The sequence below is a fragment of the Symphalangus syndactylus genome, chromosome 11, assembly GCF_028878055.3.
Source record: "Symphalangus syndactylus isolate Jambi chromosome 11, NHGRI_mSymSyn1-v2.1_pri, whole genome shotgun sequence".
NCBI lineage: Eukaryota > Metazoa > Chordata > Mammalia > Primates > Hylobatidae > Symphalangus > Symphalangus syndactylus.
In genome coordinates, this window is record NC_072433.2 from 86,099,700 (window position 1) to 86,127,128 (window position 27,429).

The 27,429-nt window shown below is 43.3% G+C and overlaps 1 protein-coding gene and 1 long non-coding RNA gene across 3 annotated transcripts; one reads left to right on the plus strand and one right to left on the minus strand.

The window, feature by feature from the left end:
- RGMB (repulsive guidance molecule BMP co-receptor b) lies at positions 1–27,429 on the plus strand. 2 transcript variants are annotated; one of them, XM_063612830.1, is made up of 6 exons: positions 1–340; positions 1,058–1,160; positions 1,303–1,378; positions 4,678–4,934; positions 10,258–10,766; positions 24,031–27,429. In XM_063612830.1, the coding sequence occupies exons 1-6, from the start codon at positions 332–334 to the stop codon at positions 24,697–24,699; spliced, it is 1,623 nt and encodes a 540-aa protein (XP_063468900.1). In that variant the 5' UTR covers positions 1–331; the 3' UTR covers positions 24,700–27,429. The 2 variants fall into 2 exon arrangements, with proteins under 2 accessions (XP_063468900.1, XP_055153548.1); XM_055297573.2 differs by lacking the exon at positions 1,058–1,160 and having other exon boundaries at positions 34–340.
- On the minus strand, positions 811–3,693 carry LOC129492509 (uncharacterized). The gene is made up of 3 exons (XR_008660921.2): positions 3,574–3,693; positions 1,534–1,890; positions 811–958 (listed from the first exon to the last, which is right to left on the minus strand). It is a non-coding gene; the product is annotated as an uncharacterized lncRNA (long non-coding RNA).

Below are 27,429 nucleotides of genomic sequence, written 5' to 3' on the forward strand. Positions count from 1 at the left end.
GTTCACCTCTATTTGAGGCTGACTGGGGAGAAAGCTGCCTGGAGGAAGCTGCTGGGTGCGGGGGGCTGAGGGATTTGGCTCCCCGCCCTCTCCCCTAGATGGCGGAGAAATCGGGCTAGCTGGAAGAGCGCAGCTCCTCTCCGAGAGCTCATTCCGGAGTCGGAGAGCTGGGAGAGCGGCCCCCGAGGCGGAGCCTCCCTCTCGCCCCGAGTCCCGCTGCCCCCCATCTGGGGGAGAGGGGCGGACGCCGCGCTGCCTTCCCTCTGCGCCTCAGCCGCGTGGCTTGCGGCTTATTTTCCCAGCTGGCAAGCGTCGCGCTGCAGACAAGGGAATGCCTGTGGTGAGTTGTTTATTTTGTTGAAGTTTGCGGTGGGCCCGGGGGACGTGGGGGGCGAGCGGCAGGCAGCGGCCGGGACTGTTTTGTTTAGGTCTCCATCCACCTGTGTGGTATAAATCTGCCAGCCTCAAGGCGGCGGGGGGCCAGAGTGAGAAAGCTCTGACGCTCCCAAAAGCCCCTTTTCGCAACGTACAGATCTAGGACCACATTTGATTCTCCACGCCTGGAACCGGCTAGATCCTAGTTTACGCTCACCCCGCCCTCCAGCCTCCCAACAACCCCGCTGTGTGCAGGGCTGGCGCTCCGCAGAGCAAACAGTGCCCACGACCCAGGGACAGCTGGCCACCGAAGTCCCTCCCCGGCGCTCTTCCCCGTTCCTTGAGGATAGGGGAGCTGAGGTTTTGATGTGAAGGGCGCCCGTGAAATTCGTGGGAACTTGTCCTGGCGTCTTCTGGAGTGGAGTTCTTTCAGGGGTGTCGGGTCTGCCCGGGACTACAAAATGGGATCCTGGGTTGGCTGGAGTTTCCCAGACTAGGCTGGAGAGAGGTCGGCTGTTGGCTCGCGGGAGAGCCCAGAGGAACCCCTTGGGCTGATGGCAGTCAAGACGGCGGCTGCGTTTGCCTGGAAGAAAAGCCTAAATACATTAGCGAGCTGGTAAAGCTTTTAAGGCCTTCTTGGGAGCGAGTGACTGGCTAATGAGAGGTTAATTTTGTTTCGAAGGGAAGGCTGCACTGGTTTCCTGAGATAAATGGACAGGAAGCGCATTACCTCCGCGCGCTGGCAAGCGGCTCCCAAATGCTTTTTGCACCTGCCGTTTTGAGCGGTGAGAGCAGCGGCGGAGCCCGCAGGGATTGCGGCGGCCCGTTGTCTACGAGCGGGTGATGAGCCCCCCGCAACCCCCGGGCTCTCTCCCTCCGGGAGTGCATTGCTCACGCCAAGCTCTGGGACTCTTCTCTCACACCCAGATCCTGCGTGTTCCGAAGTTCAGGGGCCCCCTGATCCCGCTGAGCCCCCTCCAGGAGCGGAAGGGTTAAGAATGATGTAAGTACAGGCACTTGATTTCTCAAGTCGCCCGCTTGGCCCTCTTCCAAGTTGTACTTTCCTTATTTTCTCTCCTTTCCTTTCCTTACTGTTCTAATGCTTTTTAATAAACTTTCACTCCTGCTCTGAAAAAAAAAAATGATGTAAGTACAAACCACGAGCTGCTTGACGCTGAGCTGTCGGACCCCGGGCTATTTCAGCCGCTGCTTTGGGTACACAGTGGCCAGGGAGCAGCCAGAGAGCCCTTACTCTAGAATGGATTGCACAAATCGCAAGCTTAGGTGATCTGTTAAGCAGTCAGAGATTCTCCTGTTAGATTTCTGGAAATGGAGACATATTAACTGGAGAACAGTTAAGAACATCAAGTATAGGTTCAGGAAATGAAACCGCGTCTTGTTTAGAATCCATTAGTGTTTCTGGCATGTGTTTTAATTCTGTCCACTTGCATGTTCATGCCGTGGTATGCTTTGCTGGATTCTCTGGATGTACTGTTCAGGTCTTTTTCTTCCTTTCTGAAAACAAAGAGGAAGGGAGAAAGAGTACCAGTGGCAAGAAACAGGGTGGATGTGTGAATTACACAAGTCATCAGTCACTTCATGATTTTTTTCTGATTAAAACATAAAACTTTTATAAGTCACCGATTTTATGTTTGTGTTCTAGCTCCCTCCCCGATTTTTCTTTGTAGAAACTAAAATCCTTTGTAACTTGCAGCTCACGGGCTTGAGGAGTGGCTGCGCTATAAGCGACTATTCACTACGCTCTTGCTTTCCAAGCCGATTCCTGATCTTGTGAACAGTACGAATTTACCCTCGAGTGTGTCAACTGACCTATGTCTTGAAAATAGGAACCACCTTGCGGTTTAATTGTGAAAATTAGCATTTTCCTCTAGCGGCTGAACACTTATGCAGCAATAAAAAGTGAATTGTTAGGCTTATAAATCTCGAGCTTGTCAAATTTTACAACAGAGGAGCAATAAAGCACCTTATAGAGATGAAGTTTTTCTTCTGAAGAACAGTTCCGTTTAACGACACCAGGATTTGCAATGACTCGAGGACGCCCTCTATTGATAGGAAAATCTAGAGCACCCGTGTACTTATGGAACAGGATATGCGGGGAGGGGAGTAAAAAATCATAGAAAGTCACGAGAGGAAAGACCCAAACCAAACAGAAATTATTGATCCTTAACTATTGAGTACATGTTTTGAAGTATGATCAATAAAGTGAGATGCTGCTTTTATAGGGGTCGAATTAAATCTTGGGTTAAGAGAAAAAAATTTTAGTCTTTGTTAGCCAAATACTTTGAAAATCAGTATTATATTGATTACTTTTTTAAGATGCTTCTTAGTATGTCATGAACTGTATCTCACTAGTTATATGAAGTAATTGCAACATAGTAAATTTTTGCTCTAATAATATTTAGTCCGCAGCATTATCTAAAAATGTCATATACCTTCCTCCCCAAAAATCATTTCTCCAGGCAACTGTGAAGCTATTATTAAGCATATTATGGATATACACAGGCTTGGATTATATCGTGGACAGTGAAAGGTGTGTTTACCCCTTAAGTCATCATAGTATGTAAGAAGTAAGTAATGAAAAGTTACAGTAAAAACAGATAGGCATCCTTCATTAGGGACCTAGTGGTTTGGGCAATTCACAATGTGTCTAATGAGTGAGCTGGTGAGACCGAAGGTTTGCCCTTCAATTATCCTAGTCCATTGATTAGCTCATTTAAACATGGGTGGAATATCAGCATGTCCGTGGTGGATAAGAAATTCCTAATTAGCGATTCTGAGTAATGTAGCGGGTACAGTTGCCAAGTACGATTTGGATGTTAGTGGATTTTAAATGGCAACCCTGTGCTGTTTGGGGAAAGGCAAAGGCGAGGGCAGTATCAAGTGTCTCTCAGCCTTGAGGTCATTCTTGAGATTAGATACCACTTCACACCTACTGATAACAAATTGGAATCTATCATCAGTCTCGTAACTGCTTTTCTGTCTCCACTTGGCAGCCTCTTTCTTTGTAGACAATTGTCTTTTTCCTCACTTTAGGACCCATCCGATCATAAAGGAGAAAGTGAGCTGCCATTGAATTAATCCGTAGAAATTTGTGGAAAATTTAAATAATCTGTAGAAATTTGTGAAAAAGCCACTGAGCAACAAATCGTGGCATAATTACACTGCATAAACACCCACCACTTTCATTAATTACACTGTAACCGAACGTTGAAGTTTGCCCACTCTCAGACCGTCTTCTCCTTGCCGCTTTCAGGAAGGGAAATGTCAAAGAAACTAGAACACCTGAGCCTCGCACAGCTGCCAGCGAATTCCGCTGGCAGTTCGCGGGTACCTTCCCAGCCCATCCTATCTGCTCCGGACGGCGGGTGACATTAAGATTTCCAACACGGCCCCGAGCTTGCTTTACCAGACACCCTCAAACGGCTCTGAATGCGGTTCCGCAGATGTGATTGGCTGAAAGGGGACCTGCCGCGCGGCGCTCTGTAAAAGCGCCTGCTTCCTCCAAGGAGGTGGAGCTGAAGCTGGCAGGGCCAGGCCAGGGCAGGGAGGGGTAATTAAATTAAAAAAAAAAAAAAAAAACTTGGAGGGTAGATGAATCGGATCACATCAATTCAAGAACAGGTCAAAGGCCGGTACCTTTGTAACACCGGCGAGAGTGAGATATGCGGTCGCCCGTTTATACTGGGCGCGAGGAAACAGTAAATCGCGGAAGAGGGTAGAGGGGTGAGGCAAAGGAGCGCGAGGAAGGTTGCGGCGCAGGAGAGAGGACTTGCAGTCGATGGACACGGAACTCGAATTGCACTGAGCGGGCGGGGGAGAGGGCCCTCTGAGTCCTGCGATTGGCAGGCTGAGTCGGGCGGGCGTGCGGTCACAACCAATGGGGAGGAAAGGAGGGACGCGGCGGGGGATGATGGCGTCGTGGATTGGCGGGCACAGGGCGGGGCGGGACGGCAGTGCGGGACTGAGATTGATCCACCGCGGGGGCTGCCGCGCAGAGATATCCGGGCCGCCGGCGGCTGCTCGCTAGGGCTGGGCTAGCCGCTTGGAGGTCCACGCCCGCCGAGCCCACGCTGGCTGGGGCCGGGGTGCCGGCGCGCTCGGGACTCGTTTCAGCAGTCGCTCACGGTCTTTGTGTCTTCTCTTCCGCCCCTTTCTCTGCCTGCCGCCTCCGGCCGCCACGATGCCCCTGCGCCCCGCTGCTGCCGCCGCGGACTGGCTACGCCGGCTGCGCGCTGCTTGCTGCGGCGGTGGTGGCGCCCCATTTGCTACACGGGCCTGAAGGAGGAAGAAGAGAAAGCGAAGCGCGCCCCCTGGCCCATGCCGCAGCCACGGGCCCAGACCCGCCACGGCGCCCGCGCCGCCGCCCTCGCCGCTGCCCACGAGACCTGCATGGACGGGCATGGGCTTGAGAGCAGCACCTTCCAGCGCCGCCGCTGCCGCCGCCGCCGAGGTTGAGCAGCGCCGCCGCCCCGGGCTCTGCCCCCCGCCGCTGGAGCTGCTGCTGCTGCTGCTGCTCAGCCTCGGGCTGCTCCACGCAGGTAGGACGGGAGCGCGCGAGGGGAGCCAGCCCCGGGGCCTACGGCTTTGTTCCCAAACAGCCCCAGGTCTCGAAGGCGCTCGCCGGGGCGGAAGGGCTGCGTGGCGCAACGGGAAAGGCCTCCCGAGCCCCTGACACGCACCTCTGCCGGGCTCCCGGCCACAGTAACGCAGCCACCCACCGGGCGGCCGCCGGGCGCAGAGACGAGCCCTCTCCCCACCCTCCCCGCCTTCGGCTCGGACCGCTGACAAATCTCCCCTCCGACAGCCGCTTATCAAACATTTAGCGGGCGGGGGTCGCGCGCCCGAGACAAATGTTCCGGATGCTTTATTGCTCTGTGCGCTGGTGTTTACTGAAAGTCGGGCTCGGATCAGGTTTCCGCCGCCGCAGCCGCCTCGGAGGGAGACGAGGATCCTTGTGCTGCTTTTCTGGAGTTGGGGGTGGCGGCGAGGCGAAGGAAGCACACCAGATGGAAAGATTTTCACCAGATTTTGCAAACCTGGGAGTTAATCTCGAAGTAACGTCAACTTTTTTGACCAGGGATTTCTTTCGTTTTGGCAAAAGCTGCTTTTAATTCAGCGATCAGCCTCCCGGGAAAAGCTCGTGCTTTGTGACTAGCTGGGTGTCTTCGGGCTCCGTGAGGGGTTGACAGATAACCACGCTGCCTTCTGGAGGTCGGCGCTTCCCCAGCCTTGAGGAATATGTTCCTAGGGAAGTAAGCCTGCAAATGAGTCTTCTACCATGTGATACCTATTTTTCTTTTTTAAAAATCGTTTCATGAAAATCCAGGACGCTCTTCACACTGTTTTCTTCTAGGAATTTGCCTAGACAAAGAATTTTTTTAATGCTAAGGTTGAAAGGGGCATGCTCTTTTAGTCTTGAGAACAAACAGAGCATTAGATAAGTTTCTTTTCCTTCGAGACCTTTTTGCCCTGTGTATATGAGACACTTCACAACGTTCTGGTCTGGAGTATCCTGAACTTCTATGCCACCCAACTGTGCGGAGTAATTTTTACTTATTTATTAAACCATACCCGCCGTGCTAAAAATCAGGGAGGTCTTCTAAGTAATGGGGGGGGGAAATGTGACATCTGAGAAGACTTAATTTACTTTGCGTAGCTTTGCATTATGATGTTATAGCAGCTTTTTAACACCGACAATTAGGGAAAAGACGGCTTAATAAAAAAGTGTAATAGAAAGTTTTAGAATGATTACGGCTTTCAATTAGTAACTTAAGAACCTTAGAAAATAGTGTCAATCTGCATGTAGTTACGTGGAAAATTTTTCTTGACATGTTAAAAGATATATTCAGGAGTGTTTGTGCGAAAAATATGTGTCCATAATACCAAAATGTACGTTTCATGAAATGGAAATTGTGCTAGGTGGGATTCTGTCCCCCTTAGCTGCTTGGATATTGTTTCCCGTAGGATCCTGTAACAGAATTGGAATGTGGTCCCTGAAGATTTCTTTGCTAGCCTGTGAAAGGCATACTAAGTTGGCTTAAAGGTTTAGAAAAGTAGGGTGTCTTAGTTAAAGAATTTGGAATGTGAAGCTCTCAGTATCTTCATGTGTCCTCATTTAAGTCACCATTAGATTCAACCCAACGTAATGTGGTGAGTGATTTCTATGGACAACTTGTTGGAGTGAAGCGATTAATCCTGTTAAAAGAACGCTCCTTTTGAGAGATTTCTTTGAAGAGTGGTGCTATTTAAATGCCCGGGTTGTTTCTCAGAGAAGGGAGCCCAGCAAGAGTGCCAGTGCTCTTTGCAGATGGACTACTATATGTTTTATGCCTGGATCTTTATCATCTGCCTCAGCACCCCATGTGGCTCCACATTTCACTTAATTTAGCTTCAGAATATCTCATTGCATTTATTATAAACTGGTGATTGTGCTGCAGATTCACACTTGTAGTCCTGGTGTTAAAGAAGCTGGCTTGAATGGTGAGGTCTTTATGTCTGATTCATTAAAAGATGAAACGAAAGCTGTAGACCCACAAATGCTTTAGCATGTTCAGTAACTGGTATGAAAATACTGTCACACTGATCACAGATGATCTGACCCAAAAATAGAGAAATCTGTAACTGCAGAGTTTTAATTCTGCCCCTTGGGGAATGAAAAGAATATGAAAAGAGTACCTTTAGTTGCTTTTTTTTTTTTTTTTTTTTTTTAAGCAAACCTCTGCAATTCCTGAATGGAGATCCAATATGGGAGTTACTTGCTTACTCATACACTTCATGGCCTTCTTGGTTACATCCTTGAGATTGTTTCTGCTCCGCATTGTCTTGGCATTTTGACAGGAGGCTTACTTAACCGCCTATAACAGGCAAAGTGTGCATTGTCGTTATAAATTCATGAAGCCTGGATATTTCTGGGTGTATGCTACAAATTAGTCATTATATAGGAGCCCACAAGGAAGCTGAAAATGCTGACCCAATCGCACTTTCTATTTAGCCCTCTTCGCTCCCATCATCTCTGTAGCAGAAGGCTGTTGGAAGCCTTAGCCAAAGCAAAAGAACCCTGGGAGATCTGTTTGATTTGAGATTTGTTTAAGCAGTCAGCACCTACCTGCTATGAAAAAGGGAAAGGCCGGGCGCCGTGGCTCACGCCTGTAATCCCAGCACTTTGGGAGACTGAGGCGGGCGGATCACCTGAGGTCGGGAGTTCAAGACCAGCCTGACCGACATGGAGAAACCCTGTCTCTACTAAAAATACAAAATTAGCCGGGCGTGGTGGCGCATGCCTGTAATCCCAGCTACTGGGGAGGCTGAGGCAGGAGAATCACTTGAACCTGGGAGGCGAAGGTTGCAGTGAGCTGAGATCACGCCACTGCTCTCCAGCCTGGGCAACAAGAGCAAGACTCCGTCTCGGGGGAAAAAAAAAGGTTTGGGGGGGTTGCGAGGAAGGTATGAAAAGGGAGTTGGGAATCTAAATTCTACTTTTCTTTCCTTCTGAATGGTTCCATCTGCATTTCCATACTGTTCTTTTGATATTGTATGACTATTTGAAATAATTATAAAGAAACGTATGCTCGGATAGGTTTTATAGACCATAAAAAGAACAAATAGGCACTGCAAGTTTAGCATGAAGTTCTTGTGCTGTCATTTATCTGTAGTCTTAAGAGCTCTTCATTACTGAGATCTTGGCCCCGTATTTATTTTCTTGCTTTCTGTGTATCTGATTTTAGAAGAAAAAGAAAATGCATTAGCTACTTAAGTCTTTTTTTCAGCCATCAAGTACTGTCATTACAGTTAGGAAATAAGAGGAGACATGACCTGTGATGGAAGAACAACAAGTTTTGAGAGAAGGCACCACATCCTGGCTTAATGATGCTAGCTGTTTTATGATTCTGCCAGAACAAGCCCTTTAATATCCCTTTGCCTTGGATTTTCCATCTGCAAAATGGCTTTAGCGCCTTTTGGGGTTGTTTAGTTGGTTAATTTCTGTTTTGGTTTGATTTGGGTTCTAGGAAAAATAGCTGAAAATTATTTGATCTGTTTTGGAAAGAGAAATTCTGTAAATACTGGAGCTACTTCTGTCAGATTTGGAATGAACAAACATAAAATAGATTCCACACAAAGATGTTTTTGTAATTTTTTTTGAAAGTATGATTTGATGATTGCTGTAAATCCATAGCTCCAACATATTAAAATGTTTTAATCTTTGACTCAGGCTAAAGTGAATACCAAGCCTAGACTATATAGTATTTTCCCCTTTTTGACCCAAGCACACTTTCTCTCTATTTAGCCCTCTTCCCTCACATCATCTCTGTAGCAAAAGGCTGTTGGAAGCCTTAGCTAAAGCAGAAGAACCCAAGAAGATTTGAAATTTAAAATTTTACAAATTTAAAAGTGGTGACAGAGTTGTCTTCAGAAGTTGTCTCCTCCCACCTATTTCTCCCAACCAAAGCCAGAAACAGAGCTTACAAGCTACTAAATTCAGATTTAAGAGCAGTTTACTAGTGAAAATGTTAAAATAGCTAAGACAATATTAAGCTTAATTTTAAGTCTTTATCAAATGGAGTTCCCTAAATCTTGATATCATCCTAAAGTTTATTGCATCCACATCTTGAAATAATTATATATTTAATAATAATCTACTGGCCCTGAATTTTTTCCCCCATCCAGAATACAAATCATAAGATATTTACTGTCTGGAAAAGATGACAAAGTTCGTCTTAGAATAGCTTCCTCATTTCTCAGATGAGGACCCTCACACTTAAAGAGATTAAGAGACGTCTCCATAGTTTAAAGACCTATAAAGATTTTATGTAACACAAGTGTTACAATTCATTTATATAAAATTTGCAGTTGATGTCAAAGAACAGTGTCTCTTTTCACTAAGTCTGTATTTCCATTTTATGGAACAGAATATTAAATTATTTGGGGGCACACAACTGAGCTACTATTGGTAGTTCTTGTGCTTTTTGTGCTTTAGGAGATTTTGTAGAAACTAGTGGTAAAAAGCATCATTTGGAAATTGATTTTTTTAAAACTAATAGGGCAGTGATACTTTGGTTTTTCATAATGTTTATGTGAATTGTTTTTATTTAGTGTGCTTTTACGTGTGATCTACTTGGGAGCTAGGATCCTAGGGTAATGGAGATAGATGGTAAGGAAAAAGTAAATATATAGCTTGGTCCAGTGAATCTTGTTTTTTTTTTTCTTAGAGCATTTACATTTTGTAGAAATTAGGAAATTGTGTCAGTTTATTTACAGTTTCTTGGTAAACGTGCCTCAGGAGAAGTAGAATGACAGTACCTGGATTTTTTTTTTTCTTATTCTGTAGCCATACAGGTAAATCAAGTAAAGGTGTTTTAACTAATTATACTATAATTTAGGATTTTACACCCTCCTGAGGCGGGGGAGGTTTTAACCCTGGTTTTGTGCCTAGTGCTGCTTTTCCAATGCTTTCGGAAGGAAGTTATGCAATTTTGGAAAATCAAAACAATGTTCATGTTTTTGGCATAACCTTAGAGTAATCTTTTTCAAAACCTATAAACAAATAGCAACATTGATAAAATATTTTATTTACTATTCTCTTGTAATCTCAACCTATGATCACTGGACTAGACTCATGTTCACTCACAGTGGCTCATGCTTTAAAGTTTTAAGTTAACTAACTGCATGCAGTTTTTCTTCCAGTGGCTTCATTTGAGAAAGACACAGGAACACAATCAAACCGTATATCTGAAGGCTTCTTAAAATAGGAGTACAGTATATAAAATAGAACAAACAGTTCCCAAAGAACAACGTGATTTTCTCATGTAGCTCAGGAAGTTATGAAGAGTTTACAAATGTCTGGTCTTATCTTCTTTCCCATAGGTGACTGCCAACAGCCAGCCCAATGTCGAATCCAGAAATGTACCACGGACTTTGTGTCCCTGACTTCTCACCTGAACTCTGCCATTGACGGCTTTGACTCTGAGTTTTGCAAGGCCTTGCGTGCCTATGCTGGCTGCACCCAGCGAACTTCAAAAGCCTGCCGTGGCAACCTGGTATACCATTCTGCCGTGTTGGGTATCAGTGACCTCATGAGCCAGAGGAATTGTTCCAAGGATGGACCCACATCCTCTACCAACCCCGAAGTGACCCATGATCCTTGCAACTATCACAGCCACGCTGGAGCCAGGGAACACAGGAGAGGGGAGCAGAACCCTCCCAGTTACCTTTTTTGTGGCTTGTTTGGAGATCCTCACCTCAGAACTTTCAAGGATCACTTCCAAACATGCAAAGTAGAAGGGGCCTGGCCACTCATAGATAATAATTATCTTTCAGTTCAAGTGACAAACGTGCCTGTGGTCCCTGGATCCAGTGCTACTGCTACAAATAAGGCAAGTATACCTTCTTTTTTCCTTCTCCCTACTCAACTTTCAGATGTTTGATTCTTCAGATAACTTTTGAAATGTGCTATAAAGGGCGTAGTTTAAAAGGAACTTCGTTTTGAAAAGCAATTAACAGTTGATAAAGGGTTAAATAAAAATTTAGTAAGGAATTTCTCATTGGAATGTAAACGTGGTTCTAATTTTAAATAGACAGTGATATAAAGAATAAAAAGTAAACAGTGAAATTGAGTTCTCCAGGGAAAAGGCAGACCTGTTTAATAAAAAAAGGATGCTTTTTTCAGTGATGTCTTGAGTGCATATGTGTGTGACTCTTGAAGAAATCCATGTTCAGATTTATCAGATGATTGAAGTGGGTGTTCTGAATAAAGAAAGCTGTGAGGCCTGAGGCAGTGACCTGTCAGGAAACATTTTATTGGATATTTGGAAGCTATATTAAAACATAATGGCAATAAGCCAACTTCCCAGTGGTAAACCCACAGTGGTGTTTTAGTTACTATCCTCTTGATGACCGAGGAGGTTAATAATTGGATATTGCAGAGCAGCAATATGTAACCTGTGTGTAATCTCAGGGCCTCAGGTTAACAGTTTCAGTCAGAAGCTAAGAGAAACACAAAATTTAGCTTACCATGACTAGCTGCCAGTTTATGTGGTCTGTGTTCATTTGTTTTAAAGAAACTAATACTGTACAGAGATCTTTGAAACCAACTTCAAGGCACCAGTGTTTAGTGCAAGCAGGTAGAGAGGACCTATGAACTGGGTTTCTAATTGGCAGTCGGTGCTAATTCAGCCATTAGTAAGTAAAATCAGAAGGCTTTTCCACTAAAATAGTGTCCCAACTAACCACCTCCTTCCCTGTCTTTTCCAACCACAAAACCACACACATAGACCATCTCATCTTGCTTTATTTCTTGCATTTATTGTATCCAAAGAAATTGGTTTTTTAATGTAATTGACAAGACTCAAGCTTTTGAAATACTTATGACTGTTCTCTTGATTCCAGGACACCCTCCCCTGCGTCTAAACATGTGTGGCATACTTTTTAAATAAATTAAAGTTATTTTACTTGGCATTTTGTGGAGGGAATTTTACAACATCTCGGGACATATCTGCAGACACCCTGGGGTGTCACAAATTTAAGACTAGAAGTCATTGCCCTAAACAAAGACGACTGTTACACTGGTCTAGACATCTTAGGGGAACTCCAAAATGTTTATACTTCAACTCTCAGTAAAAGCTCAAGTTTGTCTTTTGCCTTACCAAATTCCATATCTCAAAATAAACTTTTCTCCCTCTGATTTTTGTGTGTACGCAAATCATTTTTTTATAAATATCTCAGAATATGTATTTGCTATAAGTTATATATAAAGTTATAGAATTATGAAGTTAGAAACGATGGCCCCAAATCCATCATTACTGCAGAGTCATATGGCACATGAAAGCTGGGGATAGTCTTTGGGTAACTGAAAGAAGGCAGTCCATTGAGAATGGAAAAAGTCATCAATTGTGCAAATAATTGAGGACTTGGCAGAGTAACCTTCAAACAAAACTATAGAGATTAATCAGAGCTTGTACATGGGGAAATACTGGTTCCCTTCACAAGAAGCAGTATTCAAATTTTATTCTTCATGCCTTCCATCCAGTCATGTCACTTTTGTTATTCAGTCTTTCAGAATTCTATTGTTGCTGATTATGGTGAAAATATGTGGGGGATAACCTTATGAATATTGCTATATATATGGAACAGTTTACGCTGAAGTATTTAAGATCATTTTATTTCAGTTGAATTCTGTTGTAATTTTTAGCAAATAAATAAAAAGGACAATCTTGTTTTCTTCCTCAGTTTGGAATAAGGATCAAAGGTTTTACCCCTTCAAAAAAAGTTGGAGAAAGTGGTCCTCTGACATAAATTCAAGTAGATGATGAGAATGCTTGGTCTTTAATTGCACTATTGGAAAGTATTTTCCCACATCTAGTAATCATGCTGTTCAGCAGCAAACTATTCTATAGCTTCATTTCATGACCTCTAGGAGTTGTTAGGTTTGGTTCCCCATCCCCTTCTCTTTGTAACTCTCTCCAAAGCCCCATAAGCATCTGGAAGGTTGCTCTTGAAGACCTGTCTCAATACTAGTATGACGTGTGCTGGTGAAACCAAAGAACGGCCTAAATCTTGCAATACGATTTCCTTTTACCCAGCCAGGACCAAAATAAAACCTTTAAAAACCTTAAGCACAAAAAAGTGGTTGGTGGTAATAAAAATAAAAACAATAAGAGGCATAAAGTGCTTATAAAATAAGTTCTGAACAAGATCTGAAATTTTCCCTTAATGTCTACCACCATACTTTCTTTAAAAAATCTTTTGAAAAATTTTTTCATGGGAATCCCAGCTTTACTGAGAATTTAAGCAAGTGCATAGACCAGTTGTTGGGTAACCTAGTACTGTGCCTTGTAGATACCAGATCATCCTTGTGTGGTCAAGCGTTTTTAATAACCCACGTACTCAGTGCCACTAGATTGAAAGACTGATGATGTCATTGGCTAGCTGGCCAGCTGTGATACTGAAATTTTCGGAAACATCCATTCATTTCGCTCCCTTTAACACTGCACTGAAGCACCAGACCCCAGGGTATTTTGCTCAGTGAGGCTACTAAGACAGCTTCTGAGTCCTAGGAACCTGGCCTCTTGAGCAAGCCATCTTCAAGCCCAACTTTGTGAGCTCTGCCTGTTCCTAGGTACCCCCCTTTTCCTTATCACAAAAAGACAAAGTGGGAGAAAAATCTAAACACCATAAAATAAAATGAAGTCACCCGGGGCCATATATTAGCTAAGCCTTTTCTTTTCTACATGGCAAGCAGTGAGTTCGAGGCAGACAGGCCTGCGGTGCTTAATGATGTTGCCTCATCTCCCCTGGTCTACTGTTTTCTTCCCCACCATGGCCCTCTCCTCCTCTTCCTTGGGAAAGGTAGGGCTTGTTTTCCCGTTGGTCTTGGTGTGCACAGGTATGCTTTCTCAAGGCCTCTGTGTTTTTAGTTTTGCCCTCTGCCTGCCTCCCTCTCTTTGGAGGAGCCTGTGCCAGTTGGCTACCTCGCCAGGTCGATGTGTTTCTGAAGGGGAAGCCAGGGCTGGTTTTCATCTCTCCACCCCGGGGGCTGCAGGGGTGTCTGGCACACACACATACCTTGGCTGACATCCACATCAGCTCTGGGCCATCTTCCCCACCTTTGGCTGTGAGAGGCAGCTACAGGCATGTAGGCACTCAGAATGAGATGAGAGGGACAGGCTCTGAACTGGCAGAGTTAGCTACACTGAGAAGAAAGGCAGGTTTTGTTTTGCAGGAGGAAGTAGCCCACCCTTCACAGGCTCCAGAGAGGGCACATGTCAGTAGTTGTCCTGTGCTTCACACACTCAAGAGAAACAGATGATCTGTTTTGAGAATGCTTGACTTCTTCCATGTTATTTTTGCCAACCTCTCAGTCTCAACTCTTGTTTCATTCATTCTATGGATCTTTGTATCTCTGTTTAAGTGGGTTCAGTAAGAATCTGTGTATGCCATGATCACAGAAGGTGATTGGGGAATAAATTTTTTTATGAAAGATTCTGCACTTTGCAAATGTATTCCCAATAGCATGTATTAAAATTGCCAGTCTCCAGGGAATTCAAAAGTATTCCTTTTTCAAAAACAATGCAGAAATTCATTTATTATTAAGTTGCATACCTAAACAAACAATGGAAATGTTTTTAGTAATTATTTTTGTACAAGTAGTTTGAATGCCTTCACTTTATTTTTCCTTTTGTTTTAATGTGGTCGTATCCTTTTTCACCACTCTTGCTTTCTTATTCTATCCTTCCACCTCAGTAACACAAAATAAAAAGTAGGAGTGGAGACTGGGGATGACAACAGGTCCTACTGCAGATCTTCTGCTACACATTTTACTGTGCCTCACCCTTGAGTGAGAGAAGGTGGTTTACCTTAAGGAGTTTGAATTTGGGAAAGGGCTATGCTCATTGTACTTGACCAAGCCAGATGACTGTTAGCCAGATGGGCATATGCTCTGAGGTGCCTATCTTGTATGTTTTTGGTGCTGCCAAGGGCCACCAGCTCCTGGCAATCCTATGGGCAGCACTCATCACCTGTCCAAAGCATAGTAGCATACCCTGCCCATCATGCATTATGGATAGAGTCTAAATTCCATACTTACCCCTGAATTTCAAATTCTGTAGCTACTTTCTTGGGAGTTCTTGAAAATTTCTGCTGGTTGAAGATACTAGAGATGTAGAAAGACTTAGTTTGGTTTGCTCTTGGTTAGTGTCTTCTTCAAACTCTATAACCCACAGTTTTCCATTGTAAGAAACACCCTTACCTTGTAGGCTACTAGAGTATGAGGTAGGTCTACTGCTTTCTGGTGCCCCTTAGCATGTAGTTATTGTTCTGCAACAGCATGTGGGCATGTAAACCAGTGTTCTGGGTCATTCTTTGTTGGTTACAAAATCAGCACCAGACATGCCTGCATTGCAACAGCTTTCAGCTGTCATTTTAAGTATATCTCTGCATAAGGTTTGGAAATCTGTCCTCTGTTGACCCCAGACCTAGTACATTTATTGTAGCTAAGTTTTTGCAACCCATTATGTTTTTAGCATCTTTATGGAAATCATGTGAGCTACATAGTGTTTATCATTATTTTTCTGGACTAAGGGATATGGTTCTTCCATTGATAGGTCTGTGTTTTGAATCTATGGACACTGTTCTTGCATGCAGTGTTATAAAGAGGGGGACGCATGGTATTTGTGGGGGAAAAATAGAGCATTTTTCCTCCACAAGGAAACTGCAACTCTCTTGGTGATACACTGTAACTAGTTCTTATAATCTGAGATTGCTCTTTATTTTTGTTACAATTATATTGTTGCATGGGTAATTCTTGGCATCTCTTTGAGATTTGCTCCTTATTGTGACCCTCCTTGCTTTATGAAGGTGCTAAGAAGTTCTGACTGGTTGAGGCATATTGGGAACAGATGGGAAAGGATTTTGCAGTTACAGCTCCCTGCTTAATGCAATTATTTCCCCGATAATCATTCTCTGATAAATGTATGGTTAATTTGGTGCTGCATTTGAAACAGAAGGTACTAAAGGGCCCACTGTGGGATATGTAGAGGTGAATGCAGCCTTTGCCTCAATCTAAGCACATAACTAAAATTTGCAGCAGTCGGTAGGAAAGCACGGGGTTTGTGTGTAAACCCAGCATTTTCAGGGTTCTTTTCACATTGACAAGCTGGTTCCAATTGATGTTATTCATTTAGCAAGCTGGCAGGGGTGTCAAGAAGAGCCAGAAGAGTGGGCTGCTACTAAGGCCCGTCCCACGCTAACACCCCTCCTTGCCAAATCATTGTCTTTACTCCTGGGATTTGGCACAGTCTCTTTCCACCTCCCACAGTAAGAATGCTCACCTGCATCTGTATTTCCTCATCTGCATACAACCTAGCAGGGCCTAGAACCCTGGCTCCCACTTTTGAAAGGCTGCTGATCTTTGATGTTATACCAAAAAGCTTTCTAGAATTTGACTGTCACAATCACCAGTTCTTAATTAAATTCATTTTCCAGAGCCTCATCTCATCTTTAAAACTCATAAAAGCGTGTTAGCTATTTACTCTGCCTGAATTTTTTTATTGTAGAAACAATATTGAAACATTAAAAGCCAGGTTTTCGAAAGAGCAGAAATCAGCTGTAGTTCCAGGTGCAGTCTTCTTATTTGTCCTTTTCTATTTACCACGCAGCTCTTGTGCATACTGGATTATAAGATCTTAGGCCCAGGAAGTACTCAACTTTGCTTTATATCATTTCAGTAAATTGCCTGGAGGTGAAAAGGTTTCCAAGTGGATGTGGGGAAAGGAAGCAGAGAAAAATAGGGAAATTGCTAGCTGTGTAATGAACCTATAAATCTGAAAAATCATTTTGTAAGATAAATGAGCTACCTGTTTATTCTTTATGCTGTACTTTTCAGAAAAGATATGCCTTTATTTCATTCATACACATTAAAAAATCTGGGTAATGAGTCTTTTACCATCTTTCTAATCTCCCTGACTGTGCCACTCGCTCTGTCCCAGATGTGGTTTGGAAGGAGGAAGAGACCTTCAGAACACCCCCCATTTGTAAGTGAAATTAACCCAGTGCCTGTCCCTGTGTTAGCCAGGCAAGATTCCATGAGGGTGCTTTGGGGCTCTGCTGCTTTAAAACAAATCCACACTCTTCCATAGTTTAAACCAGAGGCATGAGGCCAAGTCTGATACACAGCTGAGAGTTAGAACTTGTTTTTCTGTCACATTTCCAAGTGCCTCTCTGCCTGGTTAAATTTTCTTTGAGTCAACATTTTGAGGGGAAGGGGCGAGAAGGAAACATTGGATGGTTGGTCCTTTTTTTGTTGGCTTCAATTAATGCTAACCAGTTTCTGCTCGTGTGGAATGTGGCATGTAAAAAGTTACCTACAGTGTTGAACAATGAAAACTGCTACCTTACTCATTTTGTTTTTATTTGTTTTGACTGCAGTAGAACTTGCTCTTCCACTGTTTTGAATTTTGTGTTCTTGTGGGTGGGGTAACTTAAGGACTTTTCATACTGACAAGCTGGCCAACTTGTCAGTAAGTGATAACTTAAAAGCTAACATTAAGTTACAGACTTTAACTGGACAGCCTTGCAGTGAAATCACAGTACTATTGGATCTAGAAAGTTGTTTAGGTGAAACTGGTTCTATGGAGAGAGGAGTTTTTTATGCCCCAGTTAACTGGTTACTTTAAGAGCTGGAGCCAAAAGAACATGGGGTTCTTTCATGTTGGGACATAGCATGTATACTGTGGATAGGATGATATGACACCGTCTAAAACTCACTTCTCGGCCGGGCGCGGTGGCTCACGCTTGTAATCCCAGCACTTTGGGAGGCCGAGGCGGGCGGATCACGAGGTCAGGAGATCGAGACCACAGTGAAACCCCGTCTCTACTAAAAATACAAAAAATTAGCCGGGCGTGGTGGCGGGCGCCTGTAGTCCCAGCTACTCGGTGAGGCTGAGGCAGGAGACTGGCGTGAACCCGGAAGGCGGAGCTTGCAGTGAGCAGAGATTGTGCCACTGCACTCCAGCCTGGGCGACAGAGCAAGCCTCCATCTCAAAAAAAATAAAAATGAAAATAAAACTCACTTCTCATCTGCTCTGCATGTGCTCCTGAAATGGGGGTCAGTTTCCATTTAAGACGTGTGTGTGCATGCACAGATGTACATTCATGTGCTTTTACATGGTATTGAGGTCTTCCCCTCACCCTACCCAAGGAAAATGCAGGCATAAAGATATTGTTTTGTAGGATTTCGGTTAACTGACTTCTTGAAATGCATGGTAACCACTTCTAACCACTTCATTCCTGAGTTCTCATGGGCCTTTTCTTTTTAAGAGAGTGAGTGTATTGTGAAGATCTTCAAGCCCTTTTACTTTTTTTGCTCACCTCCCAAAGCTGAAAAATGATCAAAGAGGCTGTGGTTTTCTAATCCCATAGGTTTGGAGAACAGCTGTGCTGAAGATAGGCCCAGAGCAGGGCCTCGGGTCTGTAGTCCTGCCGCCTCTCTCTACCAGGAGAGGGAATGCCTGAAGGCAAGACCTGCTAGGACAGATTCGGCTGAGAGTTACTGTCACCAGCCCTGGTTTTCACCTTTCAAAATATTTTTAGCCTGTAGTCTGAAGCAAGGTGGCAGCCTAGGCCTGTAATACTGTCCACACAGGCCTGACTTCATATCTGGGCACACAGTGAATTCCTACACTTGCTGGCCTCCTCACAATGTGGAGTCCAAACACAACAGACAAGCTAAGGGAGAGGTTCCATTTGGAGTTTTTGGAGTGACCAAGACTTACAGGACAAAGGCCTTTCTTCATGCTCACCCTAGCATTGCTCTGGTCTGTACAAGGAAGTTGGTCAGTTTGCCTGTCTCTGTGCCTATTTATGCCTCCAGCATTCATTGTCTTAATTGTACAGAAATTGCTCTTGGGAAGCAGCATTTTTGTGCCTGTTCCTTTTATGTGTCTTCCTGGACTAGCTTCCCTTCTCTAGACCACCCTAGCTGCCTTCAGCTCTGGGTGTCCTTCCCCTCTGGTTTGGTTTCTTCATTCTCTATCTGCTGCCAAGTACCCCTTCAGCAGCCAAGGCAGCCCCTGTTTCTGCATGTATTTATTACCTAGGGCAACACTGAAGAGTAAGTTTGGTCCATTCCATTTCTCTGGATCCTGTAAGTGCTCCAAGCTCTGTGGAAAGAGACGTGAGGATAGAGAAACTGATACCTCTTTTCAAGGTAGCTGATTTCTTAGTCTCATTCAAGCCCTAAAAGGAGTCCACAGTATGAGTTTTAATCTGCCACTCACCTTGTAAACACAGGTGCTGTCTTACTGTTAGTATCTTGTCCTAGTCCAATAAAATTGTTTAACAAAATGTATTTTTGTGGATCTTAAGTTCAGCTTCCTGTAGATATTTGTTTTATAAGATATTTGATACGTAGGCTGAGTGGTGATTGTAAAATTACCTCCCAGCTCATTGAGTTCGTAGCTTCCTAACAGTTATTTTCATAATTTTTAAAGGAAAATTATCAATGACATCAAATATTTTCTAGTCCAGTATTTTTTTCTTAAATATGGCATATATAAAAATTCTCCTGGGTTTTGCATGAAATTGTTCAGAAAGAGTTATTCTAAATCAATATACCTCTTTTCCCCCCTCGAGAGAGACACAGAGTTCTCCCCAGTTTTTATGTAACCAGGGGACAGTTGCTACCCTGCGTGGACAGAGTACCTCTGCTCCGGCCAAGATCCACCCTTCAGAATTACCCTGGCGGGTAGGGAGGAACGGGACCAGGGAAGACACTCGAAGGAAGGTGCTTTCAAAGGCCTCTACTTCCTTTAGATGCTTCCGAGCATCCTAGTCTCTGACTTTGTAACATTTAGAAAAATCGACCCTTGGCAGTAAAATTTGGGTTTTTTAGGAATGGAGAGAGAGCATGTACACTTTTTTCTCCTTTGAAGCATGTGCTCTTGTTGGAATGGTTTCTTTTTTGTTCACTGGGGAAGACTGTAGAGGCTGCATGCTGTTACCATGTGTTAAGAGTAAAAGGGGCTGTGAGCACCATGGGCTTATTCTCCCTTAGAGTCTTCTATTTTTCAACCTATCATTGCACCCAGAGGATATGGCAAAGTAGACACATCAGCTAATTATATGAAATAAAATTCATCGACTTCTTTGACACAGCAGAATTTTAACCAGGTGCATATCAAAATTATGTTTCCATGTGATTCAAGCTAGTTTATGTGCCTCTTCAGTTTACTGACCAATCCAGAGTCCAGAGATGAGAGCTCCTAAAGTCTGGCTCTCATGTTTTGAGGATTCCAGAAAAGTCCTACACTCATAGTGCCAAATGGCCTGATTAAACACAGATAAATGTTTCTTCCAAAGTATATTATGCACAAGTAGTCAAGGTGCACAGCCGTTTGAGAAGTCTGCTGTTTTAAAACCTGTTTGTGGCATTTTGCAAGGCTGCTGTGCTTTGGATAGATATCTCTGTATCTCTTGGTGAGGCAGTACCTGTGTATGTCTTTGTTGGCTACCTCATTTTCATTTAATATGGTTTTTTTTTTTTTTTTCTCCCGGTGGAAAGGAGAGGCAGGTGCCTCTTAAAATTATTTCACAGCAAACCTTCGTAAGTTCTTGTTGCCTGTTTCATGTAGAAAGGTTGATTTGTAGCTGCTGTCTTTCTCTTCCTAATAAACCTTGTGGGTGGTGAAGATCTAGGAGAGTGAAACATTAAAAATGAATGAAGAGAACTGGAGTAGTTTGTCTAAGGTGGGGGTTGAAAGGGGCTGGGTGGAGGAGGTTTAACAAAAGGCATTGATGTTTTAAATGCACAGAAATGCCATCTATCAATAATAAATGGTGTGGCATAGAACAGATGTGCCAAATTGAGTTATGACAGCATATAGATTAGTTCATAGAGGGGAAAAGTAAGTAGCATAGCTAGCGTTTTTAAATTATCTGCGAGCTTTTGAAATACAATTTTATGTATTCAGTTTTTATTTTCTAGTGGCTGCTAGCTGGAAATATTAAAAGTTTGGTGTTCTTCAAAATTCCAGTTAAATTGTGCATGTTTCTAAAGTAAGAATTAAGAATGAATAAGTTTTGCTTTTCTGAAGAGGAAGACAGTCTGAAATGACTTTCTTTCCCTTCATTGGCTGAGTACTTGCCTTTTAAAAGCTCATGTTGTAATTGTTACGAGGAATGAAATTGCATTATAAAACTTAAGTCATGTGAAACTATTACCCAGTGTTTTCTAAATTTACATTGATTATGTCTCCAGGTACCTGTTCAGTGCATATTTAAACTACAAGGGACTACTCAGGAAACCCACTCATGCTTTACAATCAATTCATCACCCTCAGCATTTTGATTCAAGGGATAATTCTACACGTATGCTCTGTGTGAGAATTACCTTGCTCGGTTGGGAAACAATAAGAGAAATATCCACTTGTCCCAGAGCAAATCACTACTAGTAAATTGGAAAGACATATCTTTTAGGTTAACTAGGATGTTTTGTAGGTGTAGATACGAGAGCAGAAAACAAGTTTTGAGCTTCTAGATAGGTAGGAGTTATTGTTAATGTCACGGGCATAGCAGGAGGACAATACTGTGGGAGGTGTTTGAAATGAATCCTGAGTTCCTGAGTTGGCATTGGTGTGCTTAATGAAAAAAACAGCCTTGGTGAGACATGGAACCATTTCACTCATCTCAATATGGACCCTTGCTTGCTTTTTGGAAACTTGTTTGGAATCGGTTATCTTTGCTTTGTTGGCCCAACACAAGTAAATCCTCTTTGTCTTTCCTAAGGTGAACAAAAAAGTAGTTCTTGCAGATAATATCAAGTTGGTTTAAATTTTAGGTCTGTTAGACTAGAAAGACAAATTATTTAGCCATTATTGAAGAGTTTAATCTTTGAGTAGATGTTACAGGTGAAAATGAGCATAGTGATTATATAAAAAGTCTATTACTAACTCTTATTTTAGCCATCTGTATTGTTAACTTTCAACTTTTTCAGGTGCAAAATTTTCTTGAATCAATCTTTTCATCTCCAAGGGATCCCAGCATGCCTTAAAAAAAAACACTTGTCAACGGATTTTAGAGCCACCAAATAAATCTATTTTATGGTCCCGTTAGATATCTAGCTCAAAACCCCCATTCACTCTGAAAGGTCCTATGGTTGGATGCACAACAAATTTCCTGAAATCATCTCTGATGCACCTCCTTTGGGTTGTTAAGAAGGTGTTGAAATGTGAGAAGGCTGGTAGTGAAATCAAGTTGTGGCTCAGGGTAATTAGGAAGGGAGAAAACCCAGCATTTTCATAGTACATTGTCTGGCTTTTAGTTGCAGCTGCAAACAACGGATATGAATTTAACCGGTTGCTACAGTGCAGCTGGTTGAGATCTGGCTTTATAACTGGCTGAAGTAAAATGAAATGGCTGGAAAATTCCAGTCAAGTAACACCAGTGGGAACATGTGGAATTAAATAGTGTGAGCAAATGCTGGCCGAGTTGGAGAAAAACTTCAGACATAAACTTGAGGGTGGTGGTGAGGACTTCGGGTGGGCATTTTCTGGTCTTTTTCACAAGGGTCTATTGTTTTGATTAGTTTCTTTGCAGGAGGTAGAAGGTTTCCTCCATCCCGAGTAATTCATAGCGTTTGGCTTGTCTGCCTTCCTCCTGACTGAAGTCACCTGATACTTTTTGTTTTTTCAAGAAGGAAGAGAGAACCCTGTTGCCTCAGTTACTAGCAATGATAGAATTCTCAAAATGTGGTCTTTTTTTATTTCTTTGAAATAGTTTCTCCATGTTGTGTGACACAGCAGCCCCTGTCTCATCATAGTTATCTTCCCTCCACCACCTGTCCCAGAGAGGTTGGATATGTTGGAGGTGAAGGTGTGCAAGGTTTTTAACTAACTGTTCTAATTAAAGGATTCTGCAGGAAAGAACATGGGTTTACAAAAGAGAGGCTTTTGTATTACTAGTAATTTTTTTCTTTGATGAATTTATGTGCTTAGTTTGGAGAATCGAGAGTTGGCTGGGAAAAGATTTCTGAGGAGTTAAGGGACTCTGGTGCTGTTTGGGAAAACATTTGCTGTAACTAGGTTTAGGGTATTCAGTCTCTGCCAGTGCTTAGGAGCTGTATTTGCCAGGTGATTTCCCTGTCACAGGGATTAGCCAGTGATGTGAAACATTTGATTAAGGGACTAATAGAAATCTTTCCTGGGGTACATGAGTGGTGGCTGTTACTGGGGTGCCCCCTCCTCAACTCTTTCTCTCTGTATTTTGAGTAAGTTTGTAGTGGTGAGTCATGGGATACAGTTTTTTAATCCTATGAAGAATCTTGGTAGGAAGCAAAGTTCTGTTAGGTATATTGTTAATTAAGCCCCTTAAAGTTTCTGCATAATAACTCAGAAACGAACCTTTTTCTTTTCTCAGAACTGAACCTTTTTCTTTTCTCAGAACTATGCCATGACTCATCCACTTTGGAAGGAGACAAGATATAAATTATCAATAAAAATTGTCCATAATCTGGCCTGGCACAGTGGCTCATGCCTGTAATCCCAGCACTTTGGGAGATGATGGTGGGAGGATCACTTGAGGCCAGGAGTTCAAGACCAGCCTGGGCAACGTAGTGAGGAACCCCCGATCCCCCTCCGCCCCCCACCAACCCCGTCACTTCAAAGTTTTTTAAATCAGCCAGGCATGGTGGTATATGCCCTTAGCCCTGTGTACTCAGGAGGCTGAAGTGGGAAAGTCCTTTGAGCCCAGGAGTTGAATGTTGCAGTGAGCTATGAATGTGCCACCGCACTCTAGCCTGGGCAAGAGAGCGGACCCCGTCACTTAAAAAAAAAAAAAAAAAAAAAGCCGATATTCTGATAGCAACGTTGCTCACTCGCTCACTCTTTCTCTTAGGAAAATAAAAAAGTTTTGTCTGGATGCACATTCCCTGGATTTATGTTAAACTTTAATTCTAAATATATAGGACTTTAAAAAATATTTTCTGAAAGTGATATCATCCATTTTTGAGGTGCAAGCAGTTGGGTCCATTTTGGAGATTCCGCCTTAAGCCATTCAGCTTCAAAATGGCGGGGAGCTCTTGCTACAGAGGGTTGCCCCATTCTGCTTCCTTCCCATTCTGTTAAACCTTGTACATGCTCCTTCCCGCAGATCACTATTATCTTCAAAGCTCACCATGAGTGTACAGATCAGAAAGTCTACCAAGCTGTGACAGATGACCTGCCGGCCGCCTTTGTGGATGGCACCACCAGTGGTGGGGACGGCGATGCCAAGAGCCTGCGTATCGTGGAGAGGGAGAGTGGCCACTATGTGGAGATGCACGCCCGCTATATAGGGACCACAGTGTTTGTGCGGCAGGTGGGTCGCTACCTGACCCTTGCCATCCGTATGCCTGAAGACCTGGCCATGTCCTACGAGGAGAGCCAGGACCTGCAGCTGTGCGTGAACGGCTGCCCCCTGAGTGAACGCATCGATGATGGACAGGGCCAGGTGTCTGCCATCCTGGGACACAGCCTGCCTCGCACCTCCTTGGTGCAGGCCTGGCCTGGCTACACACTGGAGACTGCCAACACTCAATGCCACGAGAAGATGCCAGTGAAGGACATCTATTTCCAGTCCTGTGTCTTCGACCTGCTCACCACTGGTGATGCCAACTTTACCGCTGCAGCCCACAGTGCCTTGGAGGACGTGGAGGCCCTGCACCCAAGGAAGGAACGCTGGCACATTTTCCCCAGCAGTGGCAATGGGACTCCCCGTAGAGGCAGTGATTCGTCTGTCAGTCTAGGACTCACATGCTTGATCCTTATCGTGTTTTTGTAGGGGTTGTCTTTTTTTTTTTTTTTTTGTCTATAACAAAATTTTAAAATATATATTGTCATAATATATTGAGTGAAAGAGTATATATGTATATACCATGTATATGACAGGACGTTTGTCCTGGGACACCTACCAGATTGTACATATTGTGTTTGGCTGTTTTCACATATGTTGGATGTAGTGTTCTTTGATTGTATCAATTTTGTTTTGCAGTTCTGTGAAATGTTTTATAATGTCCCTGCCCAGGGACCTGTTAGAAAGCACTTTATTTTTTATATATTAAATATTTATGTGTGTGCTTGGTTGATATGTATAGTACATATACACAGACACCCGTACGCAGCGTTTCCTTTGAAGGTGACCAGTTGTTTGTAGCTATTCTTGGCTGTACCCTCCTGCCCTTTCCCATTGCTACTGATTTGCCACGGTGTGCAGCTTTTACTCGCCACCTTCCGGTGGAGCTGCCTTGTTCCTTTGAACTATGCCCTCACCCTTCTGCCCTCACTTGATTTGAAAGGGTCGTTAACTCTCCCTTACAGGTGCTTTGACTCTTAAACACTGATCTTAAGAAGCTCTCTTCCTCTTACCTTTTCAGAAGGGGGATTATTATTGGTATTCTGATTACTCTCAATTCTAATTGTTATATATTTGAGCCCATACAGTGTATTAGGTTGAACCATAGAAACTGCTATTCTCGTAGGTCAAAAGAGTCTAGTGATGGAAGTTTCGTAGATAAGTACCAGGCATCTCAGTAACTCCTAGACTTTTTCTCATCCCATGCCCCTTTTTAAATTGTCAGTTTTCCCTCTGACTCTTCTGTGTTAAAACATGAAACTATAAATTTAGTAATTATCATGCCTTGCTCTTTTTAATCTATATGACTGATGCAAGCCCCTCTTCTTAACTTTTTCTTGGCTTTGAGCCCAGAAACACACAGCTCTCCCTGTCTCCACCTCCAGTAAGCCCTCCTCAGCCTCACCTTACGAATCCAAAGAACTGGGGTTTGTTAGGTTCTTTCTCTAATGTAGAGGCCCAGATCCCATCACAAAGTTTTTCGTTCTTCCTTGTCCACCATGATTTTTATCACAGTCTTTGATACGTCTGCATGCAAAGTGGAACAGAGTGGGGCGGCAATGACAGAAAAGCTTCCTTGGCCTGACTCGGTGTGCGGCCACTTTGGCACTGCTTAATCCAGATATTCTTGTTAACTAAGCATTGTGCTTCCCAGGTGGTCTGAAGTCAGGTACTCTGTCAACACCTGTAGTTGAATATGATTTAGTGAGTTGCTCATTGTAACTTGGAGAAATTCCTATAAAGTAAGATCTCTCCTTGCCTCTTCCATTCCGTTGTTGGCACCCCCTTGCAAAAGGAAAAGAACAGGAAAAGGCAGGAGCAGTAATCTGAGAAAGTTAACTCCAGGATAGGTAGGTTTCTGTTATATCTAGATGTAAATCTTTGGTTCCAAGAAGAAGTGATAGAGTTTGTGCTTTAATAATTTATTGATAAGTTTACTTAAACAGAAATAAAAGGTACTAACTTTAAATACCGTAGTAGTTTAGGCCAAGATTATGCTTAGTTTTAGTTCTCCAGGTAGTTACTTTGCCATGTCCTATTGATCAGTGACACTGCCAGAGGCCCATACCGGCAGGAGAAAGAGGACGTCATTTTGTAAAGTTTTAACTTCTTAGTGAACTGATGTGCCACCCAGTCACAGAGTGGAGTTATGAATTCATGTAGAGGTGGCAAACCTCTACCTTGTGTTTATGAGAGAATAATCCTGGGCAGTCTGGGAAAATAAGGAAGGCATCTGCTTCTTACTCAGAGATTCAACTGTAGAGAGCTGAAAGCTAAACCCACCTTCCTTTTATAGAAGCTGGACTAGGGACTGACGACCATCAGCTCTGAACTGTGGCTTCTTTTGTTCACCTGTGATGCCATGTACCAAATTCAGAAGCTATCGTGAATAATTTGTTTTATAGTTGAGTAGTACAAGCAAGGAAAAAATACGGAGGATACTTTAACCACTATTTTTCTGCAAATAGTATGAAAGTGAAGTAAAAGCAATAGAAGAAATTTCTATAGGATCTGGGTTTAGAGTGTATATGATTAATAAATATACCTTTGCTCTTTTCAGGGAAAATAACCACCCTTACTGATAGTTGGGAAAAGAAGATCGGGTTATTTTGCCATATCATTTAGCTGGAAGTGACATTTAAAAGCACCCTGCATCACTAGTAATAGTGTATTTTGCTATTCTCCCCTTGTAATCGGTGTCCCTGTAAAACAATCCCCACAGATTACTTTCAGAAATAGATGTATTTCTCTGTGTAAGGGCCAGGTTTATTTTCTCCTTCTCTGAGATTTCTAGAAAAAATGCTGCTTGCACATGTTGGTTCTTGAAACCTTAGCTAGAAGAGTTTCAGGTCATACCAACATGTGGATAGGCTATAGCTGTTCAGAGGTCTCCTGGGGGAGCTTAAAACGGGGGAAACGCTGGTTTTCACAGATGCTCCACATGGCTGTCTTTAAAAGACTCAAAACTTCTTTTGTCCTCTTTGTTATGCTTGGAAACACCCCCCCGCCCCCCCCAGTGTGTCGAGTCTTTGCAAAGAAACCTTTAGATGTGGTTCATAGATGTATGAATACGTATCTGTGTAAAACAGTGAGTGTGCAGTGTGTAAATACTTTAAATTATTATGCTAGAAAAATAAAGTTACGTACCATGCTGTGGAA

What these genes read in the sequence shown, in the direction of transcription:
- RGMB (XM_063612830.1), top strand. An exon ending in CCTCGGGCTGCTCCACGCAG is followed by an intron (nt 4,935 to 10,257) that starts GTAGGACGGGAG and finishes TCTTTCCCATAG; the next exon opens with GTGACTGCCAACAGCCAGCC. An exon ending in GTGCTACTGCTACAAATAAG is followed by an intron (nt 10,767 to 24,030) that starts GCAAGTATACCT and finishes TCCTTCCCGCAG; the next exon opens with ATCACTATTATCTTCAAAGC.